The following is a 20777-nucleotide window of genomic DNA, read 5'->3' as shown; positions in this document are numbered from 1 at the left end:
GGGGTATTCAATTTCTCTCTTTGAAACCTAAAATGTTTTATGACAACAAGAGCTTTCTTCAGCCTTTCTTTTCTGAATGTAGCCTGACATTCAGGAAATACTCTGATGCATTCCACAGCTTGATTTTTCAGCTCATTTTAAATCCTACCTTCACTTCTGCAAGAATATTATCTCGATTTATTTCCTATGTTGACAAGAATAACTTCAAACCCAAAAATCTGGAGCGATTTCTGTATGAGGGTTCTTGCTAACCCTGAAATTTGAACTCCAGACAGGAAATAATCCAAAGTCCTCTGCATATGTGGATTAATTAGTAAGGATCTTTGTTACAAATTGCTAAATGATTATCAGAATTTGGCTATGGAAACACCAGCAACACCCCATCAATAACAAATTACCACAACCCCCCCAGTCCATTGTTTCTGTAAGTAACAGAAATACACAACAAAGTGAACTGAGATCTGGCCTTGCTCTTGAACATGCCAAGAAGTTAATTTCAAAAACTGAGAGACTAAAGCACCAAGTCCCATAATTACAGACATTATTTATATCCCAGCTATACCCTCCCCTACAGCCAGGCATCCCAGAACAATAATGTTGGAGGAATATTCTTATTCTCCCGTAACTATTCTGACATGACACCCAAAACAATCCTTCAAATCCAGTAATCAGTGACAGCTAACTCCAGCAACAATGGAGACAGCCAACACAAAGATCTGTAGAGAAGAGAAGAACTCAATAGAAGATAGTTCAAGAAGAAGAATAAAATATACAGCAGTGGATGCAAAGAAACTTTAAAAGCCCAGAATAAAAATATGAACACAGTTAGCATATTCCAGAAATACTTTTACTATAGTTCCATGCCGTCACAAACCAGTGATAGCAAACCACCAGTCTTGCTGAAAGGAATGGATCATCTCCTTGCTCACTCTGGGCGCCTATTCCAGTATCTGCTCTACCCATCATGAGCCAAGCCAAGCATTCATGCAGCCACACCATACACTAAATCAAATTAAAACTAAGGTGGGTATTTTTGGCTCAACGTCAAAAATAAAGTTAGCAGAACTAAAACTAAATATGAAAACATTTATATAAAATACACTAAGCACATATTTGATATTTAAAGAGACCAACACAATGTTTTCCTTAACTCAAATCCTTGACATTCAATTTGCTTCTTACCCACAAGAGTGATCTTTACCTTTTCTCACAGCATCTCCACCTGAAGGAGTTCCATTTTCTTGTGGCGCTACAAGTGTTTTCAGAATTACTTGTGTTGCCCCAAGTCTTGGCAAGGTGACATGTTTAAGAAATGGCAAATTGTTTTTCTTGGCAAATGCCTGGCTTGTTTCTCTCCTTTTCCTAAGAAAGCCACCCTCTGGAAATAAAACAATCCATTTTCTATTGCGGCTCCTGTAATATTTTTCTAGATGATCTTTGAGTAACACAAGCTGCTGGTCACGGTGTGTTCTTCCCTGTAAGGATAAAAAATAATCTAAATAAATGAATGCTTTAAAGAGATAATATCAGACATAATTATAATTCTAAGATTTCTCTCTTTTCAGAGATAAAAATAAGCCCCTGAGACAACAAAAAAACAATGCTCTCCTTGGAGTGCCTACTGCTGGGCTACAGACCAGGCCTCAGTTGGGTTACCACAGCAGAACCACAGACCTCACTCAAATCTGCACTGCTCCAATGACTTGTTAATTTCTTCTTTTTGATGTATTAGCACAACTTCTTCACTTAAGAACAGTAAGATACATCCTTAATTACTGCAGAAATATCTTCAGGAACAATCTTTTCCCATCTCTGCATGCACCAAGATACCCAAGTTTTCAGAGGAATCTATTTACATTAATTAGCATTTTTGAGTGCTCCAAAGTGACTTTGTCAAATCACTCAAAAGACACAGGAGAGCAAAATTAAAGCTCTCCTCAGCAGAGGTGATTTTAATTCTCTGAACTGTCAACAAAACTGCCACAAACATTGGACTGTTTGGTGGGTGGTTGGGTTTTTTTGGTCAAAGGAAGAAAGAGGGAAAGGGTGGGGTTAAGTGAAAGACATGAAGAAACAGTATTTTACTGAAGGCCAGTTTTGTGAAAGTGCTTCTCCTAGGTTTAAGTCTCAGCATTCCAATTACTTCCAACTTACCACATGAGAGGGAAGGAAAAGGCTCTGCCTGCTCATATTGATGCAATTAAAGAGCAATATAAAAGTTCCTCAGTTAAGCCGGTGCTTCCTCATGAGAGCTCAGGACTCCAGGATAGCACAGTAGTTAAGACAAGAGCAGTGAGCAGTAACCATCCAAATACTAGGGCCGGTGCAGAGTTAGGCAGAGGACCATTACTCACTCACATGAAGTATTTTGCCACACCCAAAGGCTAACAACAAAGAAACATTTTATTTTCAATTGTTTTATATTTAGACTCACGATGACGTCATTGTATTTGTGATGTTATGTCAGCCACTTTACAAAAATGAGGAAAAGCCTTAGTTTTTGCAGCTCAGTAAAGGTTTGGTTTTGTGATTGGAATTGCAATCCCACATTCAGAAATTAGAACTAACAAGCTGACAGCACTGCATACCTCAAAATGTGCATCTTGTAAATTCTAACTACTGAAACAGATTTATATTTTACAAGGCATCCAACCATGTTTCCTTCCATCTTCTCATAATACCGAGTTGTGTATCTCTAGAGACCTTTTTTTGTATCTAACTGTGCCTGAGGTCTTCTAACTGTGCCTGTCCCATCAGTGAGCAATCTCACTTGAGCTGTATGCTGCTCTAAGCATTTCTTTACTTCATTCTGAGTAAATTATCTTCTTCTCTGCAATGTGAAAATTCATTCATTCTCTCTGGTTGCCCACACATTTTACATCCAGAAAAAGAAATAATGAGAGGAAAGAAACATGTATGCTGTTCACAGACATGGCAGTTCACAGAATTGACAAGAGGTTCATGCTTCTCATTGGCCTTCTGAGTTTCTACTTTGAGAGTGCAGTTTAAGCCACCAAACAACAAAAAACCCTATGCAAGCCATATGAAATAATCTGAGGCTTTAACTCATTAAAATTTGACATGCTGAGCTCAACAGACATTCTTTTCAAATGCTCAAATAATAACCTTCGAGAATCAATTAATTACTATTTGCACAAGTCCATCACCACCTTAAATTGGTCCACTATTATGTTACCATGAAAAGGGACAGTCCTGCCTTTCCTAATTTGAAACTCTGACAGTCAGAACAGTGACATAACCAGGCAGACTCTTTGCATGGCTTCAAGGTCACTAAGGAAAGATGAGAGGTGCCACTGATGGCTGCTCAGAAACAGAGACAAAAAGGACTGCCCTGGTATTCTGCTTGTACACCTCTCTCATAATAGGCTCCCACCTCAACTGGATTCCATAAGCATTTTTATCTATGCAAATAATAAAATTAGCTTGGAAAATAAAGCTATTTCAGAACAAAGATCTCCCCAAATATACACTTTACAGCATAGTTATTTCATTGTGCAAACCAACCAGGAAGTGACACAATTCCCATAACACCACAGGGCTCCAAATGTAAGGATAAATCAAAGCACTATTATGTGTTGCCATTTACCTGTCTTATAAAGAAGTCTCCATGGATTAGAGACACAATGCCAAAGTTTGTATACTTAAAAATATGATCCATCAGCCACATCATCTGACGGACAACCTGAAAAGTAAAATAAATTTGAAAAAATGAGTGAATATCAAGTGCAGAGAATTGTGAATTAAACATATATTGATCACTTTCTTGTCATTCTCACAACAGCAATAAAACTAGCAAATATATAGAGTAAGGTCCTTTATGCCCCAAAATATAAAGCAGCATGGGTGCTAGGCTTCTCCCTCAAGAGTAGGATTAAATAGCTGCCTTTTTGTAATATAATTCACAGTTCTACACTATTAGCCATGGCAGAGCAGCCACATGTATCCCTGAGAATTTAATCAAATCCTGCTTGTCCCAGGCAAGCAACATGGTGGGTAGGCAAAAACAGCAGTTAAGCTGACTGATTCACCTGACCATCACTTCTTACAGGACAGTGAAGGCAGATACTTTACCTGTTCAGTCCTTTGAGATTTAAAGTAGGAGAATTACTGCCAACAAAGTAAATAACAGAAGAGAAAAGCTTATTTTCTCACAAGGTCTTTATCTCTCCCACACGTAGTTTTTGAGAGGGGTCGGAATTGGGTCTCCAAAACCGGAAAATCCAGTGTCTCTTACATGCTCCCAATCATAGGCTAGGCTGCCTTTTCTCTCCCTGTGTTAGGAGGCCACATCAAGACTGATTCAGGTTCAGTGAACTCAAAGTCATGTAACACAGTACTCTTCCATTCACCACTATCAAAAAAGAGTATGAAGGACAGTGACATTTCTCTGGTGGTCAGATGATCATTCATCTGCTGCTTTGGATCTTTCTCACATATTTCGAGGCAAAGACAAAAGAAAGCAGCCTAAGAAATAAAGATGACATGCTATTATCCTTTCCTGTCTGCCAGTAGTATTCCTTACAAGATACTACACATCCAAGGGACCGAAGACCCACTATGTATTCGTGAGTGATTAAAGAAAAATTAGTTCCTAAATACAAAATCCTAAAAATTAGTTCCTACTTGAGATTAATATCGGTGAAATCATTTATCTCCAGGCCCGTGTTAAATAAAAGTGAGGGTCTCAAAGCAAAATTCTTCTCTGCAGACATTAACATTCTCTCAATTTCAGTAAATTTATGGAGGAGAAAACAATAAAGGTGTGCCCTAAGGATAAGAGTTTAAAAAAGCATCACAGAGAGATGTTACTCCTCTTTAAGGAACTACAATAAGCTCATGCCTACACATCTCCCAAAGGTGACAAGCTGGTGTAGAGAACCACATCCTTTGATAGAAACACCACCAACATTTCACTAATGATGATTTAGCCTGCAGCAGTACTCAGGCCTGGCAGTGCTCATCTACTACTTTGGCATTTTGACAACTATTGTTCTATTATATCAAGCAGAAGTTAAACCAACATAATCTATTTTACTGGAGGAGATAAGCAAGCTTAAACTCTGCTTCCTCTGCTGGAAAGAAGATGTGTCTTTTGAAGAGTCAACACTGGTCCCAAATGTTCTATGGCAATCCTGGATGAGGAACTGTTGCCCAGCAATGCTAGTGCTTCTCCCGTACCATACCACTTGTTACTGTCTTTGTCTTTAGATGATGGTAGCTTTATCCTGCAAATTGATCATTGCTCTTCAGAGTCTGTCTCACCTTGTTTTAGGTGACACAGGGCTTCTGAATAGCATCCCTGAGCTTCCTCAGTCTTTCCCGAGGAAGAGTGATGAGATTTTGTCAAAGGTAAGTGTGACACACAAATTGTAACTAAGACACAGTCTGCTGCCTGTGGGCTACAAAGGGACAAACTTCAGAGCCCAATGCTCATAAATCTGCCTGTAAGCCTAGGCAATGGTAAGAAGTACAAAGAGAATGTATTTTTTTGTGTGAATTAATATATACACAAACCAACAAGTCAAATCAAAAAGCGGTTCAATGAATAGGACACAGTTATCTTGTTTGCAATCAAAAGGCAAACGAGATCATGCATATTCGTTTTATTCTGCTATCAAGGGCACAATAGAGGACACTGCAAAACATTGGTGGTAACTCTTGTATTTAGTGACTCTTCTGTTTAGTATCCTCAGGAATGAAAAAACACTTATCAGATGAGCCTCTTATCACTTGCATTTCAAAGAGGTTTAAACAAAGACATTCAGAAGTGGTTTGAGTGCAGACTCATAGGTGTTGATGAATTCAAAGAACTTTTGGATGCCACTTCAGGTCTTTTTTCCTTCATACTTCCTGGGTAAATAAATTCAGAAGCTAGAAAAAGCTTTTACCAACTATGCATATAAAAAAATCTAGGTGCCTCCTATTCACAGGCCCACTTTCATTTCACTCTACCCAGATTTCATAACAAAGCAACCTGGATAGGCTGACTTTCATCTTTCAAGCACCTCTATTTTAACAATGAAACCTGAGAAAGCACATCTTGAAATCTGCACAAAAACAGCTGCAAGCTCTACTTTTGTCTCCACTGCACCCTTCCTGGTACTGCTTTCTGTTCTAAGTCAGAAAAAAACCCCACATTTATAGGTCCTAATCCAGTTAGAAAGCAGTAATAGCAGCATTTTAACCTACTTTTTGTTAAACACATAACCTTCAATATTTACGAGAGCACAAGTTACTTACTGGATTTTTTTAACACTTTCACAAACAAATTGGAAAAATTTCTAAAACTTTTTTATATAAAGTGTAAATAGGTGACTTCTGGTTCACCTGAAACTTTGCTGTGTGGCTTATATTATGGTATAATGGACTAATCAAGCACTGCCAATTCAATCCTTCCATTAAAATTCTAACTTTTAGCTAAAGTTCCACTTCTTGAAATAAGAGATCCTTCTTTTCTTATTCACATAAGTGAATCCAAAAGACCAGAAATATCTTAGCACATATATTTTATCTTACTGCTTGGTGAGATTAAATTTACTTAAAACAGATACACTACACAATCACTGGTATTTAAGTATTTATAAAATATTAGAAAAAAATAACCATCATGGTTCCTGACATGACCCTTGGGAAACACTGTCAAGTTAAAAGACTGTCTCATGAATTTACCTCACTACATAGAAAAACCCAGAACTTCAAATCAAACACCTCTGATGTCTTAAATGAATGTTTCTTCTTTTTTAAGCAGCATTAAACTCTAAGCCCTTTTAGATTACATCTGGTTTTGGTCTGTACTGGCTGGCAAAAGCAAGCAGAAGAAATTTTGAACTGGCACAAGCTTAATACTCATGAACAAAATAAAAATAATTATTGAAAATTAGTACCTGGGTAACAGATGAGTATCCACCTTGTGAAGGACTCCATGTTAAGATTAAACTGGATTTAAGGAAAGCTGACTAATTTAAGCATTTGCATACTGTATAATGATTGTTTCTGGACAGGTGCATTTATTTTTTTTCTCCAGTACTTTCACAGACACTCTAAGACAATTATCTTCTCTTTAGAAATATAAAGCATGCTATTTAAAAACACCTGATTCAGCAAGTTCTAGCAAGGATAAACTATCCTGCTCTTCTTCATTATTTTCAGCCACTTGTACTACTCATGCTGTATTTTAAGCACGTATTGAAGCACATGTTGTTTTATTTCTTTATTAGCTAAAACCATCAAAGACATTCTAGGCTCTAGACATACATTCCAAGAGCAATGACTGCAACTGCTTAAGGAAAAAAAATAGCAATTTTGAGGATTTTCTGCTTTTCTGAAAACATGCAAACCTAGTCATTTCCATGGTGAAGATTATTTCTGATCTCAATGCCTTCCTCCATTTTTAGCATCTCCTACATCCACTGAAACTTACTCTGTGTCTCGACTGAAACTTTTAAGCTGCGGGGTCAAATGGGAATAAGATGATTTAGATTTATAACTATAAACTAGTAGTCAGGATCATATGCCATATATATCCACAAGACTACACCCTCACAGTCATATCTTTATCACAAGATTGTCCTATGCACAATTGTGATGAAGGGAATTTAGGAGTTTATTCTGTCATTCTACTCATTTGGATACAGCACAGATTACTCTACACACCAAATTTCCCCAATAACAAAAGAAATGAAAGCAATTTAAAGTACTTTTAAATCAGTCTGCTGTAGGCTAGAGTAGAAAGAAACCAGGAGTCTCTGCTCCATCTTGAGTGGCATTTTCATACTTAGCGAGGCTAAGGGTTGTTTGAGAGGTTTTTGTGTTGTTTTTTTTTTTAATCAGCTCTGGTGTCGTAAGTAAGATCTGGAAAACTTTCTAAAAAATGGTAAATCACTGATAAAGATAAGTGAATACATAACTGTATTAATCTGCACTAAGAAAAACAGTGCCAGTTACCAATTGTGCAGACACAGCAAAAAGCAGTTCTTGTTTCTTCACCGTATGATGAAGGAAGGCAACACTAAAACACTTCAAGAAGGAAGACAATAGTAAGACAGATACAGCTGATGCATTATTTCATCTTGACAGGTATGCTTCCCCCCTCTTTGTAGCCTTCTTTCTGATTTGTACATAAATTTAATCTCCTGTTTAGATCCTATACTCTGGTTTCCACTCGTTAGACATGAACTTTCTGAACAGCAGTGCATGAAACAATTACCATTAGTTACACTTCTCATCAAGAAATGCTTAAGGGCTCGTGAAGTAAGAGCTCAAGCAATTTTGACCTTAGCTAGCTAGCTTTGGCATGCCCTCACTCATATTAAAATCCCATACACAGCTTGCTCTAACGTTGAGAAAAATTCCATGCTGGAGCAAAGTCATAACCAAGAAGCTAGACCAGTGTTGGTCTGAGCAAAGTTGGCATGAGTTGCACAAGGGCATGAGGTGAGAGGAAAAAGTCAAGTACTTGATTACCTGCAAGGAGATCTGCTTCCCTGTGCGTTAACCTCGACTGCATGCAGAGTGACTCAGCTCACGTCTCACCTTCTCCAAAGACAACGCTCAGGCTCTAAAACCTGCTCCAAGCTACTGGCTGTCTCATTGGACCAAATCCAAACCAAAAGCTCCCTACTGAGCTGATCTGGTGGGTTAACACCCTGAAATCAGCCATCAGAGCTGCACAGGGACACGAGCACTGCTGAGGGAACACGGCACACGCGCACAGCCACCCCACGCCCCGGCTGTAGCCTACCGTGCCTTTATCCTGAAGGCACATCATCAGAGTGCAGACGTCACCCGTCGCTTGGTGGTTCACCAGCACCATGGCTTCATCTTCTGACACTGCTTTAACATCATCACCCCATTCCACTACTATTTAAAAAAAAAAAAAAAAAAGGTAAATTTAACAATGAGCACAGGGAAATTTTTCTAGCAAGAAAACAAAACAAAATGACCCCACACCCAGACTTTTATAATGAAGAAACCTACATGCTACATGTCAATTGAAATTGGCATATAGCATAAGGCAGGAATACTAGCAAGACTGTTCTTCCAAGCAGGGGGTATCCAGCTTAGTTTTAAATTGCATGCGCAGAATAAGAACAAAACAAAAATACTCTACCAGAACATATGCACAGAGATTGATCTTTTTGTGTCATTACAGCATTCTATATTTAGGGTCTGAAAATTACATAAGCCTTTTGACCCAGCTTTCATATTCATCTATCTCACCTCATTAGGTTAAAAAGAAAATTATATTGTCAACAGTGGGTTTTGCTGGCTGGGTTTGTTTGTTTTTTTAAAAATTAGCAATGTTGTTTCATTTCTACACTCACTATTATTGTTCTACTCCAGTAAAAACAAAACCAAAAATATCTGTATTTTGATAGTTAGGTTTACAATCCTATGTTAAACTCATTCATTCAAATCTTAACAAGTTAGCTATAGGCAAGAAAGTGGGATCAGGAAATGCTGCTCAGATGACAGAAACTATTAGTCACTGTTTTGTAGACCAGAGAGCAGATGCTCCAGTGGCAAGAATGATGACAGAATTAAGATACAGTTGTTGATCATCCAACACTTACACTGACTATCAAAACCATGCTGGGATAAGGAACAGGGGTTAAAATTGGTAGTTCCATCATCACAAAGTAACAAAGTGGAGAAAGAGAAGACTGCATCCCAAAGAACACAGGATGGAAAACTAGGAAATGTGTGGTGTAAATTAAAGACCAGAATATGTCTGATGCTGTTATTGGGGCAAAGAAACAAGTGAGTAGAGTCTGTTTCTCTTCAGTGGAAGGGATGGACACTGCAGTGCAGGGTAATGGGAAAGGATGGACAGGCAGAGGAGCTCTATAAAGTTCTAAAAGAAAAATAAGATGCATTGCCCCTGCATGTAGGATGTAAGTATTTTTCTGTGTTTGTCCACTACCTAAAGTGGGTCTAACTGGCTATTATTTTAAGTTCTGACAACAAAGGAAATATTTCACCTACACTAGTGACTCTTTTGTACTGTTAACAGGTCTCCAGGCAGTGAACAATTCTCAGCACAGGACAATTACTTTACAATTATCTGTCTTTTAATGGATGGTTTAACTGGTGCAAAGGTAATAGGCTACACACTGAAGACAAGAAGCAATAATCCATGCACAGCTTCCCTGTCCTTGAAGAAATCAATTAGCATCATACTTTTGAAAATTGTCATTTTATTGCTTTCTAACAGCTCCTCAATTAGTACTAAATTGAGACTTGAACAGAAAGCAAAAAATAAAATGCTGTGTTAGGTCACAAGTAGATAAAATCAAACTGGAGATATGAAGGTGAAGAGGACTATTCATTCAATAATGTTCAGTCTCCTTTCCCTGGGAAAGCTTAAGCACAGATCTTTTATTTTTCTCACCATGAATTTGGAAGATCCCCTTTATCCCTCCTCCTCACTATGTGAAAACTCCCTCCAATGTCCTCTCTAACTCCATGAAAGCTGGAAAATGCTTGAAGACAGCAGTCATAGTTGACTGTGTGCCTTGCTTATCAAGTATTTCACATATTTCACTAAGGCAGTATCCCACAGAGCAAGAAACTAAGATGAAATGAGAATTGTTTCAAAGGGAAACAAATCAACCACGTACTGACTTTGAAATTATTACTTCAGAGTTTCTATTAAGCAGCCAATATACAATAGTCGTACTGAACTGTGGCTTTCCAGAAGTAATAAAAACTAAGTACTAAATACATCAAGTATGTACAAAATCAGGTTTCTCACAAGTAGCTAATTGTTTGCAAATAAAACTATATTATTCCTAGACCACTCAGAGAAAAAAATGCATTTCTTTACTATAGATATTTCCCTGGAACATATCAATTTAATGCTAATCATTTAAATTGCAGAACACTTTAAAAAGAAACTCTTCAAAAATGATTCAGAGATCTAACTTTACAATGGATTAAAATAAAATTCATGACTGAAAAATACAAGCCATGAGAAGCAGCACCCAATTGAAAACAACTGAAGAGGAGAACTTATGAAGCTTGTTTTGCTAAAAAAAGGTACACTTTTAGCATATTAGCTGAAGATTCATGTCTAATTAATGTCTTTGAAACTTTCAGATAGTCCTCAGTCAAAGAAATACAGGGAAAAAAGATTCTGCTATCACCTATTTTATCTACTGCTGTTAAATATAAGAGGGTATAAAACAATCAATCAGTTTACCATGCACTAACAGGTTTCAACTGAGAAGAAAAAGATGGGTCTGTGATCCCACTCCAAATGCAAGGTGAAGAAAAATAAAGTGTGATTTAATTCTTCAACCGATTTACTCAATTCATTTTACCTATCAACCAGTCAGGCTAACAGCTCAACTTCTGCGTCTCAGCTGACAGGTAGTAGTTATTAAATCACAGTGTATCAGCTGGCCTTCCTCTACCTTCCTTCCCCTCTGTCATTTCTCCTCAGGCAATCAGGCTGTCTCTTGTGCTTAATAACGCTTTATGGTCAATTGATTGACCTGATTATCAAGGAGAAAAGAATCACTTTGTGCAAGTCCTTCACAGAGCATCTCTAGATTGAAAAGAGAACAGCAAACCACAAAAATCTGCAGAAAAACCAATGCCATTGCTACAGGTTCTTTTTAAGAAGAAATAAACAAACCCTCAAGTCTCTAGAATTTTAAGTTCACAGTGTCCCTTTAAATTCAGTGGGGGAAATAAATGCTTGTCTTTAATTTTCTCCCCACACTGAAATTTTCCAAAGGAGAACCTTTTGCTTTAAGAAATACTTGCACTATTACATTCCTCCACTGCAGTTGGAAACATTCACATCAAAACCTCAGCTGCACAGCAGCAGAACCAACAACACTGCTTTGCTCCACTGTAAGAAGACAAAAAAACGAGCTCCAAGACAAATATTTGTCACTTGGGAACCTGAGATCCAGCAAACATTCCTCCACAGCTTCTTTCTATTCGCAGAGCACATTTTATAAGGACACCAGTTCTGTGTCTACAGCCTGACAACAGCTACATTTCTGCAAATGCAGTTGAACATAGTAAAATAACATAAAGGGAGGAAAGAGCAGGAAATAATTTTAATGTGATGAGACAGAAGTGACTCAGCTGTAAGAGAGACTTCACTTGTGACTTAGGGTTGTGAGCTAAAGGTTTCTCCCGGAAAGGATGAAGACAAGTTTACTCACAATTATAAGAGCCCCAAGATAGAAATATTTATCCTTCTCTCACAACAAGAAGTCCAAGATGTAGAACATCAAGAAAATATTCATTTAATGAGCTGCAGACTTAGCTTTTTATGAGCTAATCCTTGCAGAGCTCAAAGAGAACAAATGTAATAAAACTTTTTTCCATATTTTTACTGAATATTACTAGCTATTGAGAGTTCTCAGAACACTTGGCTACTTTGTAATCATGTCCTTAATGTAACTGTGTGCACGCAAGTGATGCTATGAGTAAGTATTCAAGCACTTTAATTACAGTATGTCACTAGCTGAGCAAAGGACTACTTAGCTAACCAAAAATTCATAACACTTATTTTATAGCTTTGAAGATACCTGGAAGAATGGAAGTCTACTCGTCTGTGCAATTGCTCAGCTGTTAATATAAACAACTTCATTTTGCATACTGTACTTTAAAACTTAAAAAATGGTCTGAAATTTTCACCATCTCTTCTCTGTTATAGTAGTTTCACTTCACTGTGTACCCTAAGAATTGGCATAAATTTTTTTAGCATCCTAACAACTGAAGTCCTAAATTATTATTTCAAAATGCATTGAGTTTTAAAGACTGACATTTTAAAGCAAGGTCAGGCAAGTGACCTTAAGTGTTCTAATCACAGCTACCGAAAAATCCAAACCCATAAACCAACTAGATAAATCACCTAAAAGTTATGGTATATGTAAACACGTAATTGATTTGGATATCCACTTTATTTGCTGGTTAGATTTGAGTCCACACAATATTCCCAACTTTCTCCAGAAACTGGAGAAGTTAAAAACTTGCACTCCAGAACTTTCCACAGAATCACAGAAAGGGTCTGGCTGGAAGGGATCACAGTGACTCATCTGGTCCAACCTCCCTGCTCAAGCAGGGTCATCCCAGAGTACATGGCACAGGATTGTATCCAGCCAGTTCCTGAGTATCTCCAGTGAGAGAGACTCCACAACCTCTCTGAACAATCTGTTCCAGTGCTCGGCCACTGCACAGTAAAGAAGTTCTTCCTCATACTCAAGTGGAACTTCTGTGCATCAGTTTCTGCCCATTGCCTCCTGTCCTACTGCTCAGCACCACTGAGCAGAAACTGGTCCATCCTCTGACATCTCCCTTCAGATACCTAAACAGATTGATGAGATCCCCTCTCAGTCACCTCTCTCATCCTTTCCTCTTAAGAGAGATGCTCCAGTCCCTGCATCATCTTTGTAGCTCTCCACTGGAAAAGCTCCAGTAGCTCCATGTCTCTCTTGTCCTGAGGAGCCCAAAACTGGACACAGCACTCCAGATGTGGTCTCCCTCAACCTGCTGGCAAACTATCTTCCTAATGCACCCCAGGACACCACTGTCCTTGGCACAAGGGCACTGCTGGCTCATGGACAGCCTGTCCATCAGGACCTCCAGGTCATTCTCTGCAGAGCTGCTTTCCAGCACCTCAGGTCCCAGACTGTGCTGTTGGTGCATGGGGTTATTCCTCCCCAGGTACAAGACTCTGCCTTTTCAGACCCATCATTAGTTTATTTTCCCTTCTGGTGTATTGCAATCATGTGCATCCATGTCACAAGACTTCACAAAAACTTGCTCCAAGAAGCTGCAGATTGGCAACTCTTAGAACAGAACCACCTTTAGTCAATCGCTTGGAAACCTTCAGAAATAAACAGCATTACTGAGGAACAGCCTTCCTCAAAAGCTACCCTGCTTTCTAGTAGAAAGAATGCCATTGTTAGGTATTCAAAGGTGACTAATGCCTGACAACCAGGTTTCCATGTTTTAAACATTTCTCCTCTTACTCAAGCATTTATGTCTGGCAAGTTGCAATCCTGCTTTACTGTTATTCACAAACGACTTGTCAAAACATGTTTCAGCTGGAGTAGCCATGTACTGTTGCTCAACTCCTTTGTCTCTCCTTTATAGATGGGATTCTTTGATAGCTGGCATTATGAAATCCCAGAAGTGATGCCAGAGGTTAAATACTACTTAGATGTTTTTTCTCCTTAACAAAAAGGTTGAAGGTATTTATCTCTGGGAATTGATTGCCTACAGTGAAAAAAAGGAAAACAAAAAACGGTCTAAGCTAATTATCACAGTTAATCTTTTACATTTATTATGCATGTATTTTAGGGTTAGAAGGTATTTAAAAACACCTATATAAAATCAGACATGTATTATTGAAAGAAAAAGAAATAGCTCTTCCTATCCCACCCATTCCTTCCAAAATTCATACTGCCAAGGAAGACTTCCTATCTTGTTTTAAAGTACAAACAAACGTACAGATGAATAAAAATACAACACAAAAAAGGAGGGAAAGAACATACATACAATATCATATCTCATTAAACACAGCTTCACTAACCATACTGTACTTTTTCTATTAGAAAATGTACCCTTCCTAACAGAAGTATTGTTGATTTCAATGCTATTACAATATACATAGCTTTAGGTTGTAAACATGTAGTTTCAGACCAGCCGTTGATAACAAAAAGAGCATCTTCTACAGGTAACTCAATTCAGAATTTTCTGATGATGAATGGAAAAAACTGTCAGTGCAGGTCAGTTTATTTCCATCAAGAAAAACTTACAATAGAAAATTTAGAGTAGGAGCAGCAGCTGGGGAAGGGAAGGCTGCAAATAAAGGGAGGTTATTCCTATAATGCATGTTAGTAAGCCCAGGCTGGGTTTAAGATGTCCCAGTCACCATCTTCGGTGATCACCATTTTGCACACCTCTACACTTCATTGCAAGAAACAACACGTATTTCCTTTTCCTTCCACTTCCATTCTTCTTAGTTTCCATCTTCTCCTTCTGCAGTTGAAAGCCAAATCCACTTTGTGGACAAGAGAGCCTTAACAGTCACAATATTTATTCCCTGAGTCAACCCACCTTCTTACTTCATTTACCCAACAGTCAGAGCTCTTAAACACAGGAGACAATTACAGCAGAGATGCTCTGGCTCTGTCACCTAATCAACCCAAAAATCATGTTCTCCCTAAAGCATATCAGTTCCTTTTAGAAATAGGCTCTAGCAATGACTGCTTTTGAAGACCGACTTAATTTTCCTGCAGTGCACGTTCAAGACCTGAGTACAGTTTACTTGAGTTCTGTAATTCACTGGCACAAGAGATGATGCTTGTAGCTGAAGAGAGGGCTCCTTTTACCCATATGCAAATGAGAATCAATAATCAGCAAAACCTTAGCTCACCTTCAAGGAAGCAAACTTCTTCCACTGACTTAAGTACTGGCAGTGCTATTTCAAGAGCTTCAACTCTTCACTATTATATTGTGAAGAAGTCTGTATGACGAGAAAACTTTTCAAGTTAACAGATACTGTCAGAATACACAAGCTATGATTACAGAAGATATTTAAGGAAGAATTCCAATATATCTTAAGTATTACAAGGACACATCTTGCATGGGATACACCCTCCACATCTTCTGGAGGTCTCAGTTACTTTATGCTGCTCTCAAAACACTGCCTGAAATGTAGACACCCAAGTCCCACAGCTGATAGTTTCAATCATCCAGATTGGAAGCCCAGGTGGCTCCTGCTCCCAAGGAATAGTGTCAGACAGTGTTTGTAGCCACGCAGGTAAACGGGAACTGTGAGATGTGAAGATTGCCATTGATGTCAGCTTTCATGACTACAGTGGTAATGTACTGTAGCAGCTGAGAAGGAACTCCGCTGTCTGTTTTGCTGCTTCTATTCTTAGAAAAGCAACTGCAAGACTGAAGAAGGAGATGGAGTGCTGAAATCCTTTTGAAGTACCTCACGCTCATGAGTCAGAGCACTCGCAGAAGGAGCGAGCTGAAAAGCACATTCCTCCCCGGTGACAAATAAAATACATTAACCACCCAGAGGAACATCAATGCATTCATGAACTAATATCCTAGTGCTCTAATACCGTACATACTGAAGATGTTATATTGTCCAGGGGGGAAAAAATAGTTTGTTTGAAGTCTAGAAGGAGAAGCAAAACAGTGGCGTAGTCTTGCAACTTTTTCTCACCATTAAAGAATACTTTGAAATAAAACATCAGCACAAATAAAGGTTATTAATGGATACTGCAATCAAATGGTCAGGCCTAAAAGTTGAAAATGATCCTGACAAGTTTTAAAGTATGCACACAAAAAGTTACCTAGTTAGAAGCACACTGTCACCAAGGTCCGAAAAAGGCACCTGAACCAAGAGTAAATACACTTCAGATTAATTGCCACCACTTCAGTTTATGTGCAAAGCTGACATCCTGTACCATTTTGGTCATTCCTAGTTACAGTATGGAAAGAAATAATGTCAACCTATGTTCAAAAGTGTCTATTTTCAATGTGAAATAAACACTAAATTTACAGGATTGTCTTTAAGATTACCATAAACCAAAAAAGGTATCTAAACTAAAGATGAACTTTTGCCTTTTCCTGGTCAAAAGCTTCTAAACACTGTGGATGACCAAAAAGCTGTTACGCTGTGACAGAAGCAAAGAATAATACTTTCATAAAACAAACATTCAAGAGATTCTGAGTACAACAACCTCAGCTAAGTTGTTACATAGAGCAAAGACAAGATTTGCAGCTTATTAAGACTGCACAACTTTACATGGAAATAAACCTCCTTTGACAAATCACAGGGCAAGACCTATTGTATGAAAAAAATGTCCTACGGAATTTTGGTCCACAGATGTTTTATTGCTCCTTAAAGAGAGAGCATGGATTTGAAAATTTTAAGCAGACAACCAAGACATACAATTTCTTTTCCAGTCTGCACTTTGTGATTCAGGTCCAAGAGGCAATGATGGAAACACTGCAGAGAATCTCTCATCACAGAGGTCAGCACTTGCTTAACTAGACCCATTGTCACACAAGGCTGTGGGTCCTGCATTTCAGTCTCTTTATCCACAAGAATGGCTTTTACAACTGAAGAAGGATTCTCACCAATTAAGCACGTGACTTTAAATATTGAATCCATATAATACTTCTCCACTATTTTAAAATGCAAGAGTCAAACTCACAAGGTTTCACCTGTAACACTGATGTTTACTTTTAACAAAAGGGTAGTCCAACATCAAATTTGCCTAAGTTGATACCTTAAAAATCCTTTTCAGTGAACTGTACATTGAAACTACAGTAATTTAACTACCGTTACAATGCAAAACATATCCTAAGCTCAAAGAAAACTGTATCTGTAGGACTGCTTTATGCAAAAAAGGCTTTTCTCAAATTAAAAAGCAAAGTTACTTTGAAAACAGCAATTCTGGAATACAACACCATTATAACATTTCAAGCACATTTCTTTGTAAAAGGTTAAGTACTACAGAGGAGCAGCAGAGGAGGAAAGTGTGTCGGTTTTCTCTGGTAAAAAAACATACCAGTGCAGCTGGGTAAGGAAAATATGCTACAAATACAAAGCTTCCTATTATTGTTACCCTTATCACCCTTTCAAGCAAATAACAGTTGGCTGAGGCTCTGTGTTTGTAATAACTTGAACCCAGCAGGTTGCTACACTACTGTACCCATACTCATCTGCCCCATCACTACTGCTGTGCCACTAATCAAGCAGGAACAGAGCTGACAAACAGGGTCTGACTCAGCAAACACCGACACTTTTGTTCCACAGCAGGAACAAAAGTGCTGTGGTGCTTTTGTCTTTATTTTCCCTTTAAAAACTATCAGTATCTTACAAAAAATACCCCTCTGCTGCATGAGCTGGAGAACTTTTTCCCTCCTGGATTCAAGTCAGAAATTACAGTATGACTTTATGCTCAGTATCTAAAGTGGGGGGAAGAGGGAAGAAGCAGGATGTTTGGAGTAATGGTGTTCTTCTCCCCAGGTAAACAGTCCATGATGGAGCCCTGCTTTCCTAGGGATGGCTGAACACCTGCCTGCCATAGGTAAGTGGTGAAAGACTTCCTTCTTTTGCTTTGCTTGTGTGCCCAGCTTTTGCTTTCCCTATTAAACTGCCTTGGTTTCATGGGTTTTCTCACTTTTACATGTTTGATCCTCTCCTGGATGCTGCTGGTGCAGAGCAACTGAGCAGCTGTGTGGGGATTGGTGGATGGCTGGGGTGAAACCACAACAGTCCAACAAAGGGCCACTGAGACAATAAAGGGACCAGAGCACCTTTCACGTGAAGAGAGGCTGAGGGAACAAGGACTGCTCAGCCTGGAGAAAAAAAGGCTTCAGGGGGAAAATCCCTATAGAGCATAGAGAGAGGTGTAAAGATGACTTAGCCAGACTCTTTCCCTCAGGATCCAGGGACAGGTTGAGAGATAATAGCAACAAATAAAAATATAGGATATCCCACTTCAACATAAGGCAAAAAAAAGCCCAACAAACCACTGAACATTTTTACTATAGTATGTTTCCAGGTTGCACTATGATGTTGTGAAACGTCCATCCTTGGAGCTATTCAAACCCTGACAGGACATGAACCTGTGCAACCTGTTCTAACTGACCTTGCTTTGAGCAGGGGGTTCAGCTATATGATCCTCAGAAGTCCTCTCCAACCTAAACAATTCTGACAGCCTAATACCAGGAGGAAAAACGCAGTGTTAACAGAATTCTCTCTTGGTGGATATGCTCAACTACAACAAAATCTACAACTTCATCCTGCAGCATGAGAAGGAACAGCCTTTACAATCACAAGGCGCGTGATGCAAATACAAACTGGCACAGTTTTTCTGTCTTACTGCTGCAGAACTGCAGTAAAGACATTAATCTGAAGGATAGTTCAAACCTTAATATAAAAGAAGCAAGAGTATGATTCATCTGGGATCATCAAACTCAGGCAAAAAAGTGTGACCAACACTAGAAGCTTGAGGTAACAATGCATTTTAGCCAGAATAAGCCATTGTGGTCACTGCTATAAAGTCTTGGTATCTTCATCTGAAGATCTTCCTTTAGATATTTGTATCTTTAGCTATATTATGGCAAAGTAATCTCCTCCATTGAGACTGTTTTGTCTGCACAACAAACACAAGACATGTAAGAAGCTGCATTGAAACCGAGCTACTTTAAGTTACACAAACACCAAGATATTCAAATTACTACTTAATACTCAGCTACAGCTACTGACACCTACTTAAACATAAAATTTAGAGTAATAACAAGTAAACAAAAAACCCTAACATGTAAAGTAGGAAGGCCTCAATTATTTCCCTTATTATCTTTATCTAAGATATTTATCTAAAATAGTTACCCAAGTTGCTCTTATACTTGAGAAGCAGAAGTGAGTCACTGCAACATCATGAGAGCATCAGTGCTGGTGAAAAAAAAAAAATAGAAGGGGCAAGCCAGCACAATCAGGGCTATCAAAAGATGGCATTATGAGGCAGCATGCACCAGCTGAACCAGGATGAATGGTGGTTTGCTACACTGGAAGACCTGCTGGACAAGTCTGGTTGGCCCAACAAGAAAAGCATAATCAGTACGAGTCACCCTGGTAACCTTCAAAATTGCTGTGAATTTCTTTTTGAAACAAACTTGTTAGGCCTGTCATAATCTCTAGACCACAGCAAATCTAGAGTTTTGTTCTTTTAAAGAACATGTTTGCAACAAGCTAAAAACATGCAACCTCCTGACTTTTTTTTTGTAAGCCTATGTACAAGAGAAAGATAAACATACTTGGTATAAAACTTCTGTAGCCATGTGTCACAGAGACCACAGAGCCACTATTTAGGCAGAGACAGGGTGACAGCTGCTTGATTCTTAGTGGGCTTTGGATTTGTTTGAGGAAAGCAAATCCAAGAAAGTATTTTCTCCCTAAGGGAGCAGTCTGAAAGGACAGCCTCTGTCAAAGTTTAAGTATTGCATCCTAGCAATAACCTGAGCTGTCTTTGCAGAATCAACTGACTAGACAGCAGAAATTACCCAGAGGCAGTATCAAAAACTACAATACCATTACTACAGTTTCCTCTTGAGTCACTGGTAATGGTATGCATTACTAATTTGATCCTGTTGCTTGTCTTTCCAGATGTGAAATTCCCCATGATGCCAAAAAGACTCATTCATAAGGTACTTCACTTGCCTCAACTCTTAAGGTGGCTCAAAAAGCACAGCTAACACATCATATAGCCTTAAAAAGCTAACAGATACAGGACAAAAGCAGTCAGACAAAACCCAGCCAGGTTCCAGGGGAGACAATGCCTAAAAAACAGACCGAGGTTTTTAGCCCTAGAGTAAAGGGATATGTTTCAGATTTTGTCATCAACACCAAAAAACAGTATATCCAAACCAACTGTGTGAAATATCCCATTAGGATAATGGTCTACGCAGAACAAATGACTTGTGAAATTGCAAGCCTGTTTCCTCCAGACAGAGAGCCCTCTCTTTCAAAGTGGGGGGAAAGGCTGAAATCTGCTTTGCAGCCTCAATTGTTCACTCTGAGAATCCTCATGTAAACTAGTCAGCCTAGTACAAGCCGGCCAAAACTAATAATCGACAAGTGACCATACAGGAACACAGCACTCCCACAGCCCCCATTCAACTGTTCAGCTGCTTCTGCAGAGATGCACACTGCAGGACTCGGTTAGGGATCAAATGTTCTTCTTTATATGACAGAAATA

The 20777-nt window shown here is 38.7% G+C and overlaps 1 protein-coding gene across 3 annotated transcripts in view; it reads right to left on the bottom strand.

The window, feature by feature from the left end:
* The window catches only part of LPGAT1 (lysophosphatidylglycerol acyltransferase 1), a 55582-nt gene that overhangs the window by 18939 nt on the left and 15866 nt on the right, over positions 1–20777 (bottom strand). For all 3 annotated transcript variants that reach the window (XM_085054868.1, XM_085054867.1, XM_085054869.1), the window contains 3 exons: positions 8762–8880; positions 3608–3703; positions 1202–1475 (listed from right to left, as the gene is read on the bottom strand). In XM_085054868.1, the coding sequence (XP_084910994.1) occupies positions 1202–1475; positions 3608–3703; positions 8762–8880 (489 nt within the window). The remainder of the gene's footprint in view (positions 1–1201; positions 1476–3607; positions 3704–8761; positions 8881–20777) is intronic.

The sequence above is a fragment of the Lichenostomus cassidix genome, chromosome 3 (assembly GCF_008360975.1).
Source record: "Lichenostomus cassidix isolate B80296 chromosome 3, HeHo_3.0, whole genome shotgun sequence".
NCBI classification, from domain to species: domain Eukaryota; kingdom Metazoa; phylum Chordata; class Aves; order Passeriformes; family Meliphagidae; genus Lichenostomus; species Lichenostomus cassidix.
Note: the sequence above shows the minus strand (reverse complement) of the source record. Positions and strands in the feature narration are given on the sequence as shown.